Raw genomic sequence first — 15,199 nt, 5'->3', positions numbered from 1 at the left:
TGCAATAGTCAGAGTAAGACAAGCACCATGGGGGAGGTAGGACACAGAAGAAGAAGAAGAAGAAGAAAGGCTCTGGTCCTGAGTTCAAATCTTGTGTTTTCATATCAGCTTCACCTCTTTTAACCTCAGGATCCCCAAAATAAGACTAACGGCAGCCTCCACCTCTAAGGTTGAGCATGCCAAAAATCACACGTGGAAATTGCCTCCTGCACAGTGGACGCTCAGGGCCCAGGACCCTGGCTTATGAGAAATCCCACAGAAGGCTCTAGAAAGGTCCTCTCTCCGGGATGGGAGTGGCTGAGGCTGAAGGAGACCAAATTCTAAAAATCTCTGGGGACAAGTACAAGGGGCTCCATGCAAACGAGCCCCCCAGAGGGTGTGGGTGGGTAAGCCACCCCTCTGCCTGGCAGCAACCTCACTCTTCTTCTCTGTGCTTGGCCTTTTCCAGCGAGCGCCATCATCGGAATCATATTCATCAAAGAAAAATGGAAGCCGAAGGACTTTGTGAGTAAGTCTCTGCCGGAGCCAGCCCAGCCCCGTGGACAGCCCCTCCGCCTCCCACTCCCCTTTGGGTTCCGTGGTCCTGGGAGTGAATGTGAAGTGCCCCCAGCCTGGCTATGCATCACAGTTGTGTCTGTGGCCCTGTTGAAGATTAGCCTTTCTTCATTCCCTTCCGTCAATACTGATTGAGCCTCTGTTGTTGGGGTTTTAGAAAACCTAACGAAAACACACCTTCCCTGAGTTTTAAAGCCATGAGAGTCAGACCTAAGAGGCCAGAAACTCTGCTTCACTGTGAATAAAGGCTGAATTTGAGCCTGCGGCCCAGTGAACCTGCTCACAGTCCCCCCGAAAGATTCCTCCAGCTCAGCTAGACCTGGGCCTGGCCCCCTCACCCCAAGGAAACATCTTACAGGGTAAAGGTATTGGCCTAGAAGTATCATCTCACATTATTTAGAAGCACAGAAGGGAGAAAAAAAGATCCAAGGTGCCATTTTTTTTTATAGATAATTTTTTTTATAGATAATTCTAACCAACTGGGAAACATGAACCCGTAGATCAAGGGGCGTCAGTGTTACATTAATTGAGGTCCCTCCACTGGAAACCAAGAAAGTTTTAAGATTTTTAGAATGATGTTTAAGGGAGTGAATGTGCACAAAGCACATGATAAGCACATGTGAAGATACCATGATGAACTCTTTAATAGCAAATAAAGGCCGGGCGGTGGTGGCCCACGCCTTTAATCCCAGCACTCGGGAGGCAGAGCCAGGCGGATCTCTGTGAGTTTGAGGCCAGCCTGGGCTACCAAGTGAGTTCCAGGAAAGGTGCAAAGCTACACAGAGAAACCCTGTCTCGAAAAACAAAAACAAAAAAAACAAAAACAAAAAAAAACAAAAAAAAAAAAAGGGCTAGAAAGATGGCTCAGTGGTTAAGAGCCCTGGCTGCCCTTACAGAGGACCTGGGATTGGTTCTTAGCACCCACATGACAGCTCACAACCATCTGTAACTCCATGAAGGTGAAACACCCATACAAATAGAATAAATTTTAAAAAGTTTTGTAGAAAATTAATCAAATCAAGTAAGTAAACAAATTAAACACACACATATTAAGGGGACCTGGAGAGATGGCTCAGTGGTTAAGAGCACTTGGTGTTTTTTCAGAGGACCTGGGTTCAGTTCCCAGGACCCACATGTTGAACCACAACTGTCTATAACTCCAGTTCCAGATCTAATGTCCTCTGACCTCTAAAAATCACCAGGTACTCATCAGTGCACATACATGCAGGCAAATCACTCATACACATAAAAATATACAAATAAACCTTAAAAGAAAACGTTAAGGAAGGTTACTCTTTTCAAGTAAAGAACAACCAAAAATACAAGCGGTGCCAGGCGCATGTCACAGGCTGAGTTAAGGTTTCTGTTGCTATGATGAAATGCCACAACCAAAAGCAAGTTGGGGAGCAAAGGGTTTGTTTGCCTTTCGCTTCCACATCCAGAGTCTTTCACTGAAGGAAGTCTGGACAGGAACTCAAACAGAGCAGGAACTTGGAGGCAGGAACTGAACCAGAGGCTATGGAGGGGTGCTGCTTACTGGCTTGCTCCCCATGGCTTGCTCAGCCAGCTCTCTTATAGAACCCAGGACCACCAGCACATGGGTGGCCCCTCCCACAATGGTCTGCGCCCCATCAGTCACTAATTAAGAAAATGCCTCCGGTTTTCCTGCCGCCTGATCTTGTGGAAGCATTTTCTCAGTTGAGGGTCCCTCGTTTTTCAGATGACTCCAGCTTGTGTCGGGTTGACATAAAACTAGCCAGGACACAGGCAAAGGCTGCCCTGACTTGCTAAGGGCCCCCTCTGCACCTGACCCATGTCCTGAGCCCCTGACCATCCTCCCTCCCTCCCCACAGGACGCTACGTCTTGTCCTTTGTTGGCTGCGGTTTGGCGATCGTGGGCACCTACCTGCTAGTGACATTTGCACCCAATAGTCACGAGAAAATGACAGGCGAGAACATCGCCAAGCACCTCGTGAGCTGGCCTTTTCTGCTGTACATGGTAAGTGAAGGTCCCAGCCTTCTGCTTGAACAGGCTGAAAGAGGATCAAGTCCCATTCGCTGGACCCCAAGGCCGGCAGTTGGGATCACTGAGGCACAGTGTGACCACTGAGCTTGCGCACATGCTGGGTTCACATGTCAGGCTGGTGCCACGTTTGTCCTGGGCACCATCCAAATCCATCCACAGTACACTGCCAGTCTTGGGTCGTCAGGGGGCTGTGGAGGTGTGTGCACAACCCGTGTCTGTGAGGGCAGGCGGAGAAACAGAAATTCTGGGTAGTGGTCTCTAGGAAATTAAATTAGGATGTAGATTTTATTTCTACTCCATTCTCTCTGTGTCCAAAATTTTAACATCATGCATCTAATTTTATTTTTATTTTTTGTGGGACTAGAGATGAAACCTGAGGCTTCGCATATGCTAGGCAAGTTCTCCCGCTGAGCTGCACCCCTGGTCCTCTTTTTACTTCTTTTTCGAACCAAGAGCTCACTAAGTTGCCCAGGCTATGCTTGAACTCTGTGTAGCCCAGGCTGGCCTTAAGGTCTTGACCCTCCTGCTTCAGCTTCTCATGTAGCTGTTCCAGTAGGTCTAGCTTTTAAAGTTTTTATGGTAATGTTGTGAGCATGAGAGATCTATCCTCATTACTCACCTGTCATGTGGCGGCATGGGTGGGGAAGGGAGTCCCGACCCCCGCCCCCGTCTCCCATCAATGCCCATCAATGCTGAGGCAGATGGAAGAGCTGGCCCTGAAGTCATAAGAGCAGGAGAGCTGTCCCTGCCCCTCACAGCTGCAGCCCTTGGGAGAGTGGCCTCTATGCCACGCCTGGACAACACAGTAGAGCTGGCCCTGAAGGTGTGTGTGTGGGAGAAGGACCCTGAGGATCTGAAAGCAGAACTGACCCCACCCTTGCTCATCGCTGCAAGGGGTGAAGTAGCCAGTGCAGTGCTGGAGAGCTCACCCTGGTGGTGAAGACAGCGGAGAGCTGACAGGCTGACCAACCCTGCAACTACCCAAGCCCAGAACCAGGGTTATGTGTTTGTCCACCCCAACATCCACCCCATCTGTGATCTCTATGACACAGCGCAGCAATAGGACGTCTAGGAAGAGTCCCAGGGAGGGCCCAGCGTCAATGGTGTGGCAGAGACCAGGGGTCTCGAACCAGACCAATGATTGTTTACGATGATCGTTTGCATGTAAAAATGTATGGATAAAGGGGTTAACTGCGTGACTCACTGTGTCACACTGCAGCTTCCATGACGGGATTTCCCTCTTCCTTTTTTTTCCCTTAAATTTTATTTTATTGTATTGAGGTGGGGGAGATGGGTGGGATTGGGAGGCATGATGTGAAAGACACAAAGAATAAATAGGAAATTGAAAAAAAAAGTTTTTATGATAAAAGAGGGAGTTAAAAATATAGATGCTCAGTTGACAGAGTTCATCTCTGCCATACACGAAGTCCTGGGCTGGATCCCCAGCACCACATAGACCAGGTGTGGTGGCACATGCCTATAATCCCAGCACTCGGGAGAGGGCAATAGGAGGATCGGGAGTTCAAAGCCCTCCTCAGCTGCATAGCCAGTTTAAGGCCAGTTTGGACTTGGACACCCTGTCTCAAAAAACAAACAAACAAACAAATAAAATTAAAAACAGCTTTTTTTTTTTAAGTTAAGAATTTAAACAATATAAGAATGCTGTTTTTCGAAGTATCACACAGCTGATAGGCAGCCAGGGGACGGAGCCCCCAGCCAGTGTTATGTCTACTTCAGATACACAAACACACTAAAAAAGAAAAGAGCCCTGGTGCTCACACAGCTACTGCTGTGAGCTGGCCTCATGTCCACACAGTGTAAGATGGGTTTATGTGTCTCAAATTCTCTCAAATCTTTAAGCAGCTTTCCTCCTGATCTCATGAATGGAGACACTGAAACTCTGAGCAGTCAGAATGCCTTTTTGCCTCAGAAGGCCCACAGAACAGAGGATGGGAACTCTGGAGGCCAGGGCTGTATCTGCCTTGCCTCTATCTAGCCACCCCCTAACAGGAACTGTTGTAGCAGAGCCTAACCCCGAAACAGTCCTCTCACTCAGAGAGAGCTGGCCTCAAATCCTGTGTGCTGTGTGGCCTTGGACAAGTCTCATTCCTTCTCTGTGAAATAGCAAGAGACTAGACTTGGGGTTGTTGGGGTGCAACATGAGGCTGCGAATAAGTCACCCAGAGTATGGAAGATGCCCCCTGGAGGGCTGGGTGGCGTCACCAGGCCTGACAGTAAGGCAGTGCCACCTGTTGAAGGTGTAAACCAGAGGCTTTTCTCTGTTCTGTCCCATCCTGCAGCTGCTCTTAAATAATCACTCAGAGGCTTATGTTAACTATAAATGCTTGGCCAATGGCTCAGGCTCATTGCTATCTAGCTATTACATTTAAATTAACCCATTTCTGTTAATCTTTGTATTGCCACATGGCCCATGCCTTACCAGTTCTTTCACACCTTGCTTCTTGCACAGCTCGAAGCATCTGCCCTGATCCTGCCCTTCTTCATTTCCATCATCAGTCTGAATGTACCGCCTAACCTTATTCCGCCTCACCATTGGCCAAACAGCTTTATTTATCAGCCAATGAGAGCAACATATATTCACAGTGTACAGAAAGACCATCCCACAGCATGAAGGGATTGAACCAAACTCAAGGAATACTTGTCTAGGGGAGTTCCCTAAATGCTGGGCATTGTGGGTATGGGAGGTCACTGAACTTGGCTCACAACTCCTGGTCTCTCCCAAGATGCCCACTCATGCACTACCCTCTTAGGGTTTAGCACCAAGTGCTGTCCTAACATTCACTGGCAAGTCACAAAGAGTCATTTCAGGGCTGGAGAGATGGCTCAGAGGTTAAGAGCACTGGCTGTTCTTCCAGAGGTCCTGAGTTCAATTCCCAGCAACCACATGGCGGCTTACAACCATCTGTAATGAGATCTGCTGCCCTCTTCTGGCCTGCAGGCCGAACACTCACTGTATACATAATAAATAAATAATGTTTTTTGTTTTTTTAAAAAAGAGTCATTTCAGGCAACAGCTGAAAACTGGGGAGCCCCGGCACACACATGGGAGAGTTCACCCAGCACAGCGCTGACTGTTGCCCTGTGAGTGGGATCATCCCTACTGAGCAGTGGAGGCAGCAGGGGTTTGGAGAGGTTTAGACTTGCCTAGGGTCACATCAGCGATTTAGAGACAGATGCAATGACAGCCTGCGATGCCCAAACTCCACTCATCTTCCTTTTTTATATTTGTTTTTTTTTTTTAAAGAGAATAACCTTTTTTTTTTTTTAAGATTTATTTATTTATTATGTCTACAGTGTTCTGTCTGCACATATCCCTGCAAGCCAGAAGAGGGCACCAGATCTCATTACAGATGGTTGTGAGCCACCATGTGGTTGCTGGGAATTGAACTCAGGACCTTTGGAAGAACAAGCAGTGCTCTTAACCTCTGAGCCATCTCTCCAGCCCCCCTTTTTTATATTTGGAGACAGTCTCAGCACATAGCCCAGGCTAGCCTATAACTCAAAATCCTCCCACCTCTGCCTCCCCAGTGCCAGGATTTCAGGTGGGCCACCACACCCAGCAGTCTTCCTCTCTCTGGGAGCTGTGTCCAGCTGGGGCTTGGTGACAAAGAATGTGTACCCGTTGTTTGACCAAATGGCTCCCTGAGTACGGGTCTCGTTTGGGGGTGGCATTTTGCTTTTTGGTTTGGGTTTGGGTTTGGGTTTTTGTTGCTGGATATAGAACCCAGGGCCTGGGATGTCCCTGAAAAGTGCTCTACCGTTTGTCTGCACCAACCGCTTTTTACTTTCTTATTCTGAGATGGGACCTAAGTTTCCCAGGCCAGCCTTGAACCCACTGTGCAGCCCAAGCCAGCCCTGAACTCTCACTCCTCCAGCCACCTCCCAAGGGTGCCCCTGGGCCCCGACACTTGCCTTCCTCTTTCTCTTCTTAGTCACACACACGGGGCCTTGGTCGGGACGGGGGACACACTCTGAATTCCTGACTAAGTGCTGGGTGATTGCTGGTGTCCTCCACAGCTGGTGGTGATCGTCCTGTTCTGCCTGCTCCTGTACTTCTACAAGGAGAGGAACGCCAACAGCATCATTGTGATTCTCCTCCTGGTGGCCTTGCTTGGTAAGCAGTTTCTGGATGATGGGGCTTTGTCACCCCCAGTCTCCCCTACTCATGGCTGTTGGCTCTGCATACAGGAGCTGCATGAGGCCAGTTCAAGGCGGTCTGTAGCAGGAATCTTAAAAGGTCTTATTAATAAAAACAAACCCAGAGCCAGGTATTGGGGTGAACGCTGAATGATCAGAGAGACAGAACCAGCCACAGCTAACCTCACCTCGACAATTCCTCAGCTGATCTCGTTTCCTCAAACTGGAAACCTCTGTGTCCTCATCTGAATGGATCTCAGCTGAACTGCTGCTAGAAGCCTAAAAGCTTAACCGGCTCTAGTTCCTGGTTTTCACGCCTTATATACCTTTCTGCTTCCTACCATCACTTCCTGGGATTAAAGGCGTGTGTCACCATGCCTGGCTGTTTCCAGTGTGGCTTTGAACTCACAGAGATCCGGATCTCTGCCTCTAGAATGCTAGGATTAAAGGCGTGTGTGCCACCATTTTCTGGCCTCTATGTCTAGTGGCTGTTCTGTTCTCTGACCCCAGATAAGTTTATGAGGGTGCGCAATATTTTGGGGAAAACAATATCACCACAGCGGTCACTCCACAGGGCGCAGGGCCCCGGCTGACCGAGGTGGCTCCTACCATTTCTCACATTCTGGCTCAAATCTCCAGTCTTCTAAGGGTCCAGAACTGAAGGTCCACATAGTGACTCTTGAGAGGACTGTCTTCAGCAAGAGAAAAGTGAGCAAACACATGGGCCACAGCCACAGAAGTGTGGACCGAGACCCAGCAGGAGAAAGAAGCAAGGAGAGTAAGCTCGGTGAGGTCAGAGGTCACCTCAGAGCAACCCCTGAACTGTCCAGCAGTATCCACAATGGACTGTATAGACGCAGGGCAGGAATGGAGCCAGAACAGACAGGTTCTCCTTACTTTAAAGAGACGAGTGCTTAGCGGGGAAATGGTCCCCAGACTGAGGCCAGGATGCTGCTTGTCACCAGTGTCCAACAGAGCAGGAGACAGGGCTGGCCATCTGGTGTCTCCCCTTTCCACCACACTCCAAAACGGACAAGGAAAATACCCCAACGTTGGGAGGAAGGTTAACTGACATGGGCAGAGGCACCCACATGTTATTCTCCCCACCCTACCTTGATGACAGGCCCCCCAAACCAAGCAGATACCTGTCATTGAAGACAGGCTGGCATTATTTTGATCTACTTTTTAAAACAGCTTTATTAAGATAGAATTCATATGCCACGTGGTTCATCTGCTCAAGGTAAGCCACTGAGTGGGGTTTACTGCAGTCATGGATTCGCACAGCCACAATCTAATCGTAGAACATTTTCATGATTAGATTTCACTAAAATGCTCAGTGCCAGTGACTCCCATCCCCCCTCTTCCCAGCCCAGGGCAAACACTAACCTGCCTTCTGTGTATGAATGCACCTTTGTGAACGTCTTCTCTAACTGGAATTATATCCCAATGTGGCTCTTCATTTGTTTGTATTGAGACTGGGTGCCCGCAGCCCAGGCTGACCTTGAAATCTCTGTGCGGCCGCCTTGAACTTCTCATCGTCCAGCTGGCACCTCCTGAGGGCTGGGATTCTAACCCACCCTGTTTAGGCAGTGCCGGGGACTGAGCCCAGGGCTTTGTGCATGCTAGATAAGCTCCCTCTCAACTGAGCTACATCTTCAGCTTAAAAAAAAATCTTCTTTTGTAGACAGTTAGCCTTGAACTCTTGACCCTCCTGCCTCGGCCTCCTAAGTGCTAGGACTACAGGTGAACACTACACACCTGGCCCTATGAGGCCTTTTTATAACAGGTTTGTTTGAACATAACATTCTTAGGTGTACCCAGGTTGCAGCCCAAGCCAGTCCCCTGTTCCGCTGTGACTTTGTGGTGGTTAGTACCTGAGTCATCAACATCCCCTCCTTCATGGCCCTTCTGCTGTTTGGTAGCGTGGACAGTATGGTGATGCGTGCTTGACTTCAATGGCTACCGGTGCCTGCAAACTGGTACAGTGGCTGAGGGTCCCAGAAGGCACTGTGTGCTGGATTGTTGGCAGAAGAAAGCTAATGAGGCAGCCGACAGGAGGAGGAGGCAAAGCAATTCAGCCAGGGCTGTGGCTTCCTCTGTCTCTTCCTCCAGCTGTTTCATCTAACTCCAGCGTGGCAGGAGATGTGGCACTTTGTGAGCTGAAGCCACTTGGAGGTCAGCGGTGGGTCTTTGTAGTGAGGTGGTCACGACAGCTGTGAAATGTACAGGAAGAAAACAGAGCTTCCACCATTTTCCTCCCATCCTTTAAGTGGTTACATTTCCTGTGCATGTAAGCATATAAGGTGCGTGTGCATATCATATAAATGCATTGTTACACAGTTATGATCTTAAAGTGAGCGAAGATATGTTGGATGTGAATTTGCATATGCATAAAGGTACAGAACACTAGAGACTTCTTGGGGTGAAAAAATATATGGAGGGAGCTTGAGAGATGGCTCAGTCAACAGAGTGCTTGTGGTCCTGAGTTCGGATCCCTAGCACCCACATAAAAACACAGGTACAGGCTGCACACCTGTAATCCTTGCGCTAAGCAGGCAGAGACAGGAGCATCCCCAGTGCTCACTAGCAAGCCAGTCTAGCCAAGTGGATGAGCTCCAGATTCAGTAAGAAGTCGAGAGAGAGAGAGAGAGAGAGAGAGAGAGAGAGAGAGAGAGAGAGAGAAACAACTGGAAGACACACAAAGAGGTTTTTAAAAAGGATTTATCTATAATTTTTATTTGTGTGTGCATGCGCGTGCGTGTGCGTGCGTGCGTGCGTGTGCGTGTGGGGGGGTATTCCGTGTGTGTATGATTGCCATGAAGGCTAAAAGATGTGTCACATCCCCAGAATCTGCCATGGTTGTGAGCTGCCATGTGGGTGATGGAATTGAACTCAGGTCCCCTAAAAGAGCAGCAAGTGCTTTTAACCGCTTAGCCATCTCTCCAGTCCCTAAACCCACAGAAAATGCACGTGACTGAGCATTTTGAAGCCCCAATTCATGAATGAGTTCTTTCCCCACCTATTGTTCTGGATTACCATGAAGTTGGGCTCAAGGGAAGTTTGTGTGTCCATTCAAAGAGCTACCCCACCCATTGCCATGTAGTCTGGGGACAGAGACCTGAACTTGATGCCCACTAGGGTACAGTGAAGTAACATTTAGAAGTAGCTGTGGGCACCTCACATCCCTCCTTTTTTTTTTATTCTTTTTTTAAATTTTTATTAAGAAATTTTTTTCATTCATTTTACACACCAATCAAAGATTCCCCTCTTCCTTCCTCCTGCCCCCCATCCCCCCCCAACCTACCCCCCTCTCCTTCCCACAAGAAGGCAAGGCCTCCCATGGGGAGGCACATCCAGTGCAGGCAAGTCCAAACCCTTCCCCCTGCCTCAAGGCTGCACGAGGTGTCCCATCATAGGTAGTGGACTCCCAAAAGCCCCCTGGGAGTCCTGGGCAAGCTAGACCTAGGCAATGATGTCTTCTTACCACGGGAGCTCCATGGCCCTCCCACCTCTGTCCCCAAGTCCTTTTGGGATCTGATTCCTCACATTCTCTTGAGGCTGCCCACACTCTGGCTTGCTCTCCTCAGGTTCCATGACGGTGGTGACGGTCAAGGCTGTGGCAGGGATGCTGGTGCTGTCCATCCAAGGCAACCTGCAGCTGGACTACCCAATCTTCTACGTGATGTTCGTGTGCATGGTGGCCACTGCCATCTATCAGGCCACGTGCGTTGCCTTGTCTCCACTTCTGGGCCCGGTTCTGTTTGGTCCTGAAGTTGTAGGGGAGCCAGAACATACCAGTAACCAGTTTAGCATCAGGGTGGAGATGAGTTCATGGCGGGGGGGGGGGGGGGGGGGGGGGGGGGGGGGGGGGGGAGTGGGGGAGGTGGTCGAGTGGAATCCAAATTCACATACACCTGGGAGGAGTCCAAACATACACATACATACACACACACACACACACACACACACACACACACACACACACACACCTCTCCCTGTCTCGAGTGCATCTTCTACCTCGAAGTATGAGAAACAGCCTCACTTCCTGTCATCTGCCCTGTGGGAACTTGAAGAGAAGCCTTGCAGTCACCTAGGAATCTCTTGCTTGTGTGCTTGGAGGAATGGAGTTGTCATTTCCTGTCTTTGAGAACTCTGCCCCAGATCCTCACAGAGAAAAGAGTGCACGCTCGTTTCTACCTCTAAATATGGGTGCCGTGAATCTTTGAAATCCTGAGAATAGACTTCAGTCCTGCCCCCTCTGAGTCCTAGAGCCCTGCCAGGGGACTGGAAGGGAGCGGTATTCCATGAATATTGTAGGTGACACCTTGAGTCAATCAGCCAGGATTCAAGATGGTGGGTGAGGTTGAGCCAGCCTGGAGGTCAGGTTCCTAGGTCTGGCCTGGGCTCAGCACCCACCAGCCACCTGACCTTGAGGGCCATAGCAACAGCTGCTGCTCATGGGTGCCCCATCTTCTCTTCACCTGTGTTCACAGCACCCTCTGGGGGGCACGGCTGGAGATGGAATTGTCTGTTGCATGTTGGGAGGCAGAGGGAGATTAGAGCCCGGACATGAAGGTCGATAGCTGAACCTAGACATCAGGCTCCCAGTGTGGGCCCCTCTGCATCTGCTCCACCAAGTCTCACCGGGCTGCTCTGGGGCTCAGCTTCTCCCTCTGCAGCTGACACCCCCAGATCTGCCTGAGGTGCCCCAGCTCGGTGTCCACACACATTACCAGCTTTGTCGCTACCACCCTTTCTACTATTATGATGTTTAGCCTTTCAGCACCGTTATAGCCCTCCCAAGGGGAGCCCTTGCCAAGCACTCAGGTTCTGTGCTGAGAGATCAGGGTCACGCAGGCAACCAGGGACTCCTGCCACCTCTTAGGAACTTCTGGTCTCCCAGTCAGGACAGTCCCCCAGCACCCAGAGCCACAGTCCTCCTCACCGCTCTGAGGTACACAGCCCATGGACAGACGGTTAGCCTGGTGGCTGATGTCCCTGTAGGCAGCTGTTCAGTGCGACTTGGATGTCAGCAGAGAATCAGAGAGCGGATCAGTTCCCATACGAAGGTGGTGGCTGCCATAGATGAGGAGAGATGCTGACCCTCTCCTTTCTTTCTCCCATTCATGCGGTAACCACTAAAATATGTTTCTAATATTTTAAAAATTACAACATCGGGCTGGATGTGACAAGTCCCGGGAGAGTGTCCTGGGATGTGTGTGGGAACCAGGAGCAGCTCTGTCCAGTGAGGTGGGGATCAGGAGTGAGGAGAAGGGCAGAAGGATGTGGCAATGGCCAGAGTCATACAGTCAGAGGCATGCTGCAGACGGGCCTCAGTCTGTGGGCCAAGCTCAGACCCCAAATCTTGGGATACACAGTGCCCTGTAATAGGGAGAGGCCACTCTTATAGACCTAGAAACCCTCCCCATGCCTTGCCTTATACCCCAAGTTCCACTCTTACCCCTTAGCCCACTGACCCAAGTACCTGTGTGTTGCAGGTTTTTGAGTCAAGCGTCTCAGATCTATGACTCCTCCTTGATCGCCAGCGTAGGCTACATCCTGTCCACCACTGCGGCCATCACAGCAGGTAAGAGTAGCTGTTACTGAGTTTCTGTCTCTTGCCTAAGCAGAGGGGCATTGTCCCTGGGTAGGGGTGGAGCCTACCTCTCAGCTGATTCTGCTTTCTGGACCTGCCTGCGGTTTTTTGTGGAGGGTGTGGGATTTGGAGATGGAGGCTTGCATTCCAATAGACATATGCCGACTGTGTGGCTCAGGGAATGATCAGTTACTTTCTCTAAGCCTTAGTTCTACCTTCCTAATAACACTTCCTCTCTAGAACTGCAATATGTACAATCCAAACATCCTCTGTTCTCCTGCTTTTGGATTTGGGGCTAGGAAGTGGTTCCATGGATAGAGTGCTGGCCTAGTGTGCACAGAACCCTGGGTTCCATCCTCCATGCTGCATTAACCAGGTCTGGCTCTGCATATATGTCATCCCAGCACTTGGGAGGTAGAAGAAGGAGAATGAGAAGTTCAAAGACATCCTTGGCTACATATAAGGAGTGTGAGGCCAGCCTGCCCTACATGAGACTCTGTCAAAATGGGGGGGGAGGGGGCAGCAGGAGGAGAAGAAGGAACAAACAAACAAACCAGGGACGGTGGCTGGAGCCTGTAATCCCAGCACTTGGGAAGCTGAGGCAGGAAAGTTATCATGACCTGTGGTTAATGATAGGAGATGGTGTTAGAGGAAGCATATACGAGAACTTTGCTATTTGGAGCGGTTTAATACCATCCCAAAAGTCTGTTTGAATATGGAGATATAAAGAGCCTGAGAGGGCAGTCAGAGAAGACTGTCTGCCTCCCAACTTGTTAGTCCTAGTGGTTTTGGTCACTTTGGTACCTGCACAGAAGAGCAGATACCAGAGCCTCCCCGGGATGGGCACGGGGCAGGTCTGGAAACAGTCATGATCTTTTCTCTCCCTCACTGCTGCGCAGGTGCAATCTTCTACCTGGACTTCCTCGGGGAGGAAGCTCTGCACATCTGCATGTTTGCACTGGGGTGAGTCACACCCCATCTAGCCAGACCTTGCCCCCGCCCCATTGCTTCAGCCCTGCTCCTGGGGTTGGGAGAGCTGCTAGCTGGAGGGTGCTGGCCCCCAAAGTGAGCAGCTTGCTCCCCCGAAGGCCTGCAGTCTTCTCTCTTCTTGTCATTTCGGGTAAATGTAACTCGTGGGGAGAAAAGTCAGGCAGTAGAGACTCTGGACATGGTGGGGCATGAAGAGGAGAAGACACGAGGTCCTTCCAGGAAACTGGGCAAGGGTTCTTTTGATACAGTTCCTGCCTGGCATGCTACAAACCCAGGGTTCCATCCCCACACTGAACGAAACCAGGCATTGTGACACACACTTCTAATCCCAGCACTTAGAAGATAGAGGCAGGAGGATCAATCAGTTCAAGGTCACCCACAGCTGCATAGAACGTTCTAGAGCAGTGGTTCTCAACCTGTGGGTCGTGACCCCCATGGGGTTGAATGATCCTTTCATAGAGTCACATATCAGATCTCTAGCATACCAGATATTTACATTACGAGTCATAATAGTAGCAAAATTACAGTTATGAAGTAGCAACAAAGTAATTTTATGGTTGGGGTCACCATAACATGAGGAAATGTAGTAAAGGGTCACAGCATTAGGAAGGTTGAGAACCACTGTTTTAGAGGAATAGAAATCTTTTGATCTTGACCTGGGAGGTGAACATACACACACATTACTAGAAACAAGCCTTCCGTCCTTCTTGAGATTTATACATTACTGCTTGTAAATTGCACCTTGATTTTGAGCACCTGCTTGTTTATATAAACTGAAAGAAAAGGAAAACTGAGTCAGGTGGCGGCGCACACCTGCCCTGGGGGTGGCGGGTGGGGCAGAAGCAGGTAAATCTGTGAGTTCAGGCCAGCCTGTTCAGGCCAGCCAGAGGAAGAGAGAGAGAGAGAGAGAAAGAATATCCAGCCCCTGAGGGAATTGGATTAGGAGACACAGGGACTTCCTAGTATTTATTCATTTGCAATTTGCTATACTTTATGATTTGAATTCAGTCAGTATAAAAGAATTTTTTTAAAGCCAGGCAGTGGTGGCTTTGATCCCAGCACTTGGAGACAGGAAGTTTTGAGGCCAGCCTCATCTACAGAGCGGGTTCCAGGACAGCGAAGGCTACACAGAGAAATCCTGTCTCGAAAAACCAAAAAAAAAAAAAAGAAAAAAAAAAGAAAAATAATAAAATATAAAATGAATGTTTTTAGTTTTAAAAAAATGGGGCTTTTTAAAAGACATGCTTTTGAGAACACTGGCCGGAGGGAAGCGGACGAGCCACACACTGTAGGCGTTTGCCCTGGAGACTCTTTTTTGTTTTGCTTTGTTTTGGTTTGGTTTTTTGAGACAGGGTTTCTCTGTGTAGCTTTGCATCTGTCCTGGATCTCGCTCTGTAGACCAGGCTGGCCTTGAACTCACAGAGATCCACCTGGCTCTGCCTCCAGAGTGCTGGGATTAAAGGTGTGCGCCACTACTGCCCGGCTCCCCTGGAGACTCTTGTCAACAACTCTGAACCCCATTTGTGGGGACTGTGATGTGTGTACCCCCTACCAGCCTCCCCTCCCCCCCCTCCGTCCCCACCCCGGCTGTTATTATGCACAGTGTCTGTTCCTTGCTGGTTGCAGGCCTCGTGGTCTCAGCCTTCACTTTAGCTGGCCCTCAGCCACTTGCCCTTGAGTCCCCCTCCTCCTCGTCTCCTCGAGGTTGCTCCTGATCTCATTCCTCCTCTTCTTCTCCTGTCTCCTGTCTTCAGGTGCCTCATCGCCTTCTTAGGTGTATTCTTAATCACTCGAAACAGGAAGAAGGCCATTCCGTTCGAGCCCTATATTTCCATGGACGCCATGCCAGGTAACAGTGCCCCCTCCTCCACCCC

At 49.8% G+C, this 15,199-nt stretch overlaps 1 protein-coding gene across 1 annotated transcript in view; it reads left to right on the top strand.

The window, feature by feature from the left end:
* Nipal3 (NIPA like domain containing 3) overlaps positions 1–15,199 on the top strand; it is a 37,781-nt gene that overhangs the window by 18,088 nt on the left and 4,494 nt on the right. Inside the window, exons 5-11 of the mRNA XM_059255184.1 lie at positions 449–508; positions 2,409–2,554; positions 6,620–6,716; positions 10,327–10,462; positions 12,238–12,326; positions 13,235–13,298; positions 15,080–15,174. Of these exons, the coding sequence (XP_059111167.1) occupies positions 449–508; positions 2,409–2,554; positions 6,620–6,716; positions 10,327–10,462; positions 12,238–12,326; positions 13,235–13,298; positions 15,080–15,174 (687 nt within the window). The remainder of the gene's footprint in view (positions 1–448; positions 509–2,408; positions 2,555–6,619; positions 6,717–10,326; positions 10,463–12,237; positions 12,327–13,234; positions 13,299–15,079; positions 15,175–15,199) is intronic.

This window comes from Peromyscus eremicus, chromosome 2 (genome assembly GCF_949786415.1).
Source record: "Peromyscus eremicus chromosome 2, PerEre_H2_v1, whole genome shotgun sequence".
NCBI classification, from domain to species: Eukaryota; Metazoa; Chordata; class Mammalia; order Rodentia; family Cricetidae; genus Peromyscus; species Peromyscus eremicus.
This window is presented reverse-complemented; position numbering and strand designations above follow the sequence as displayed.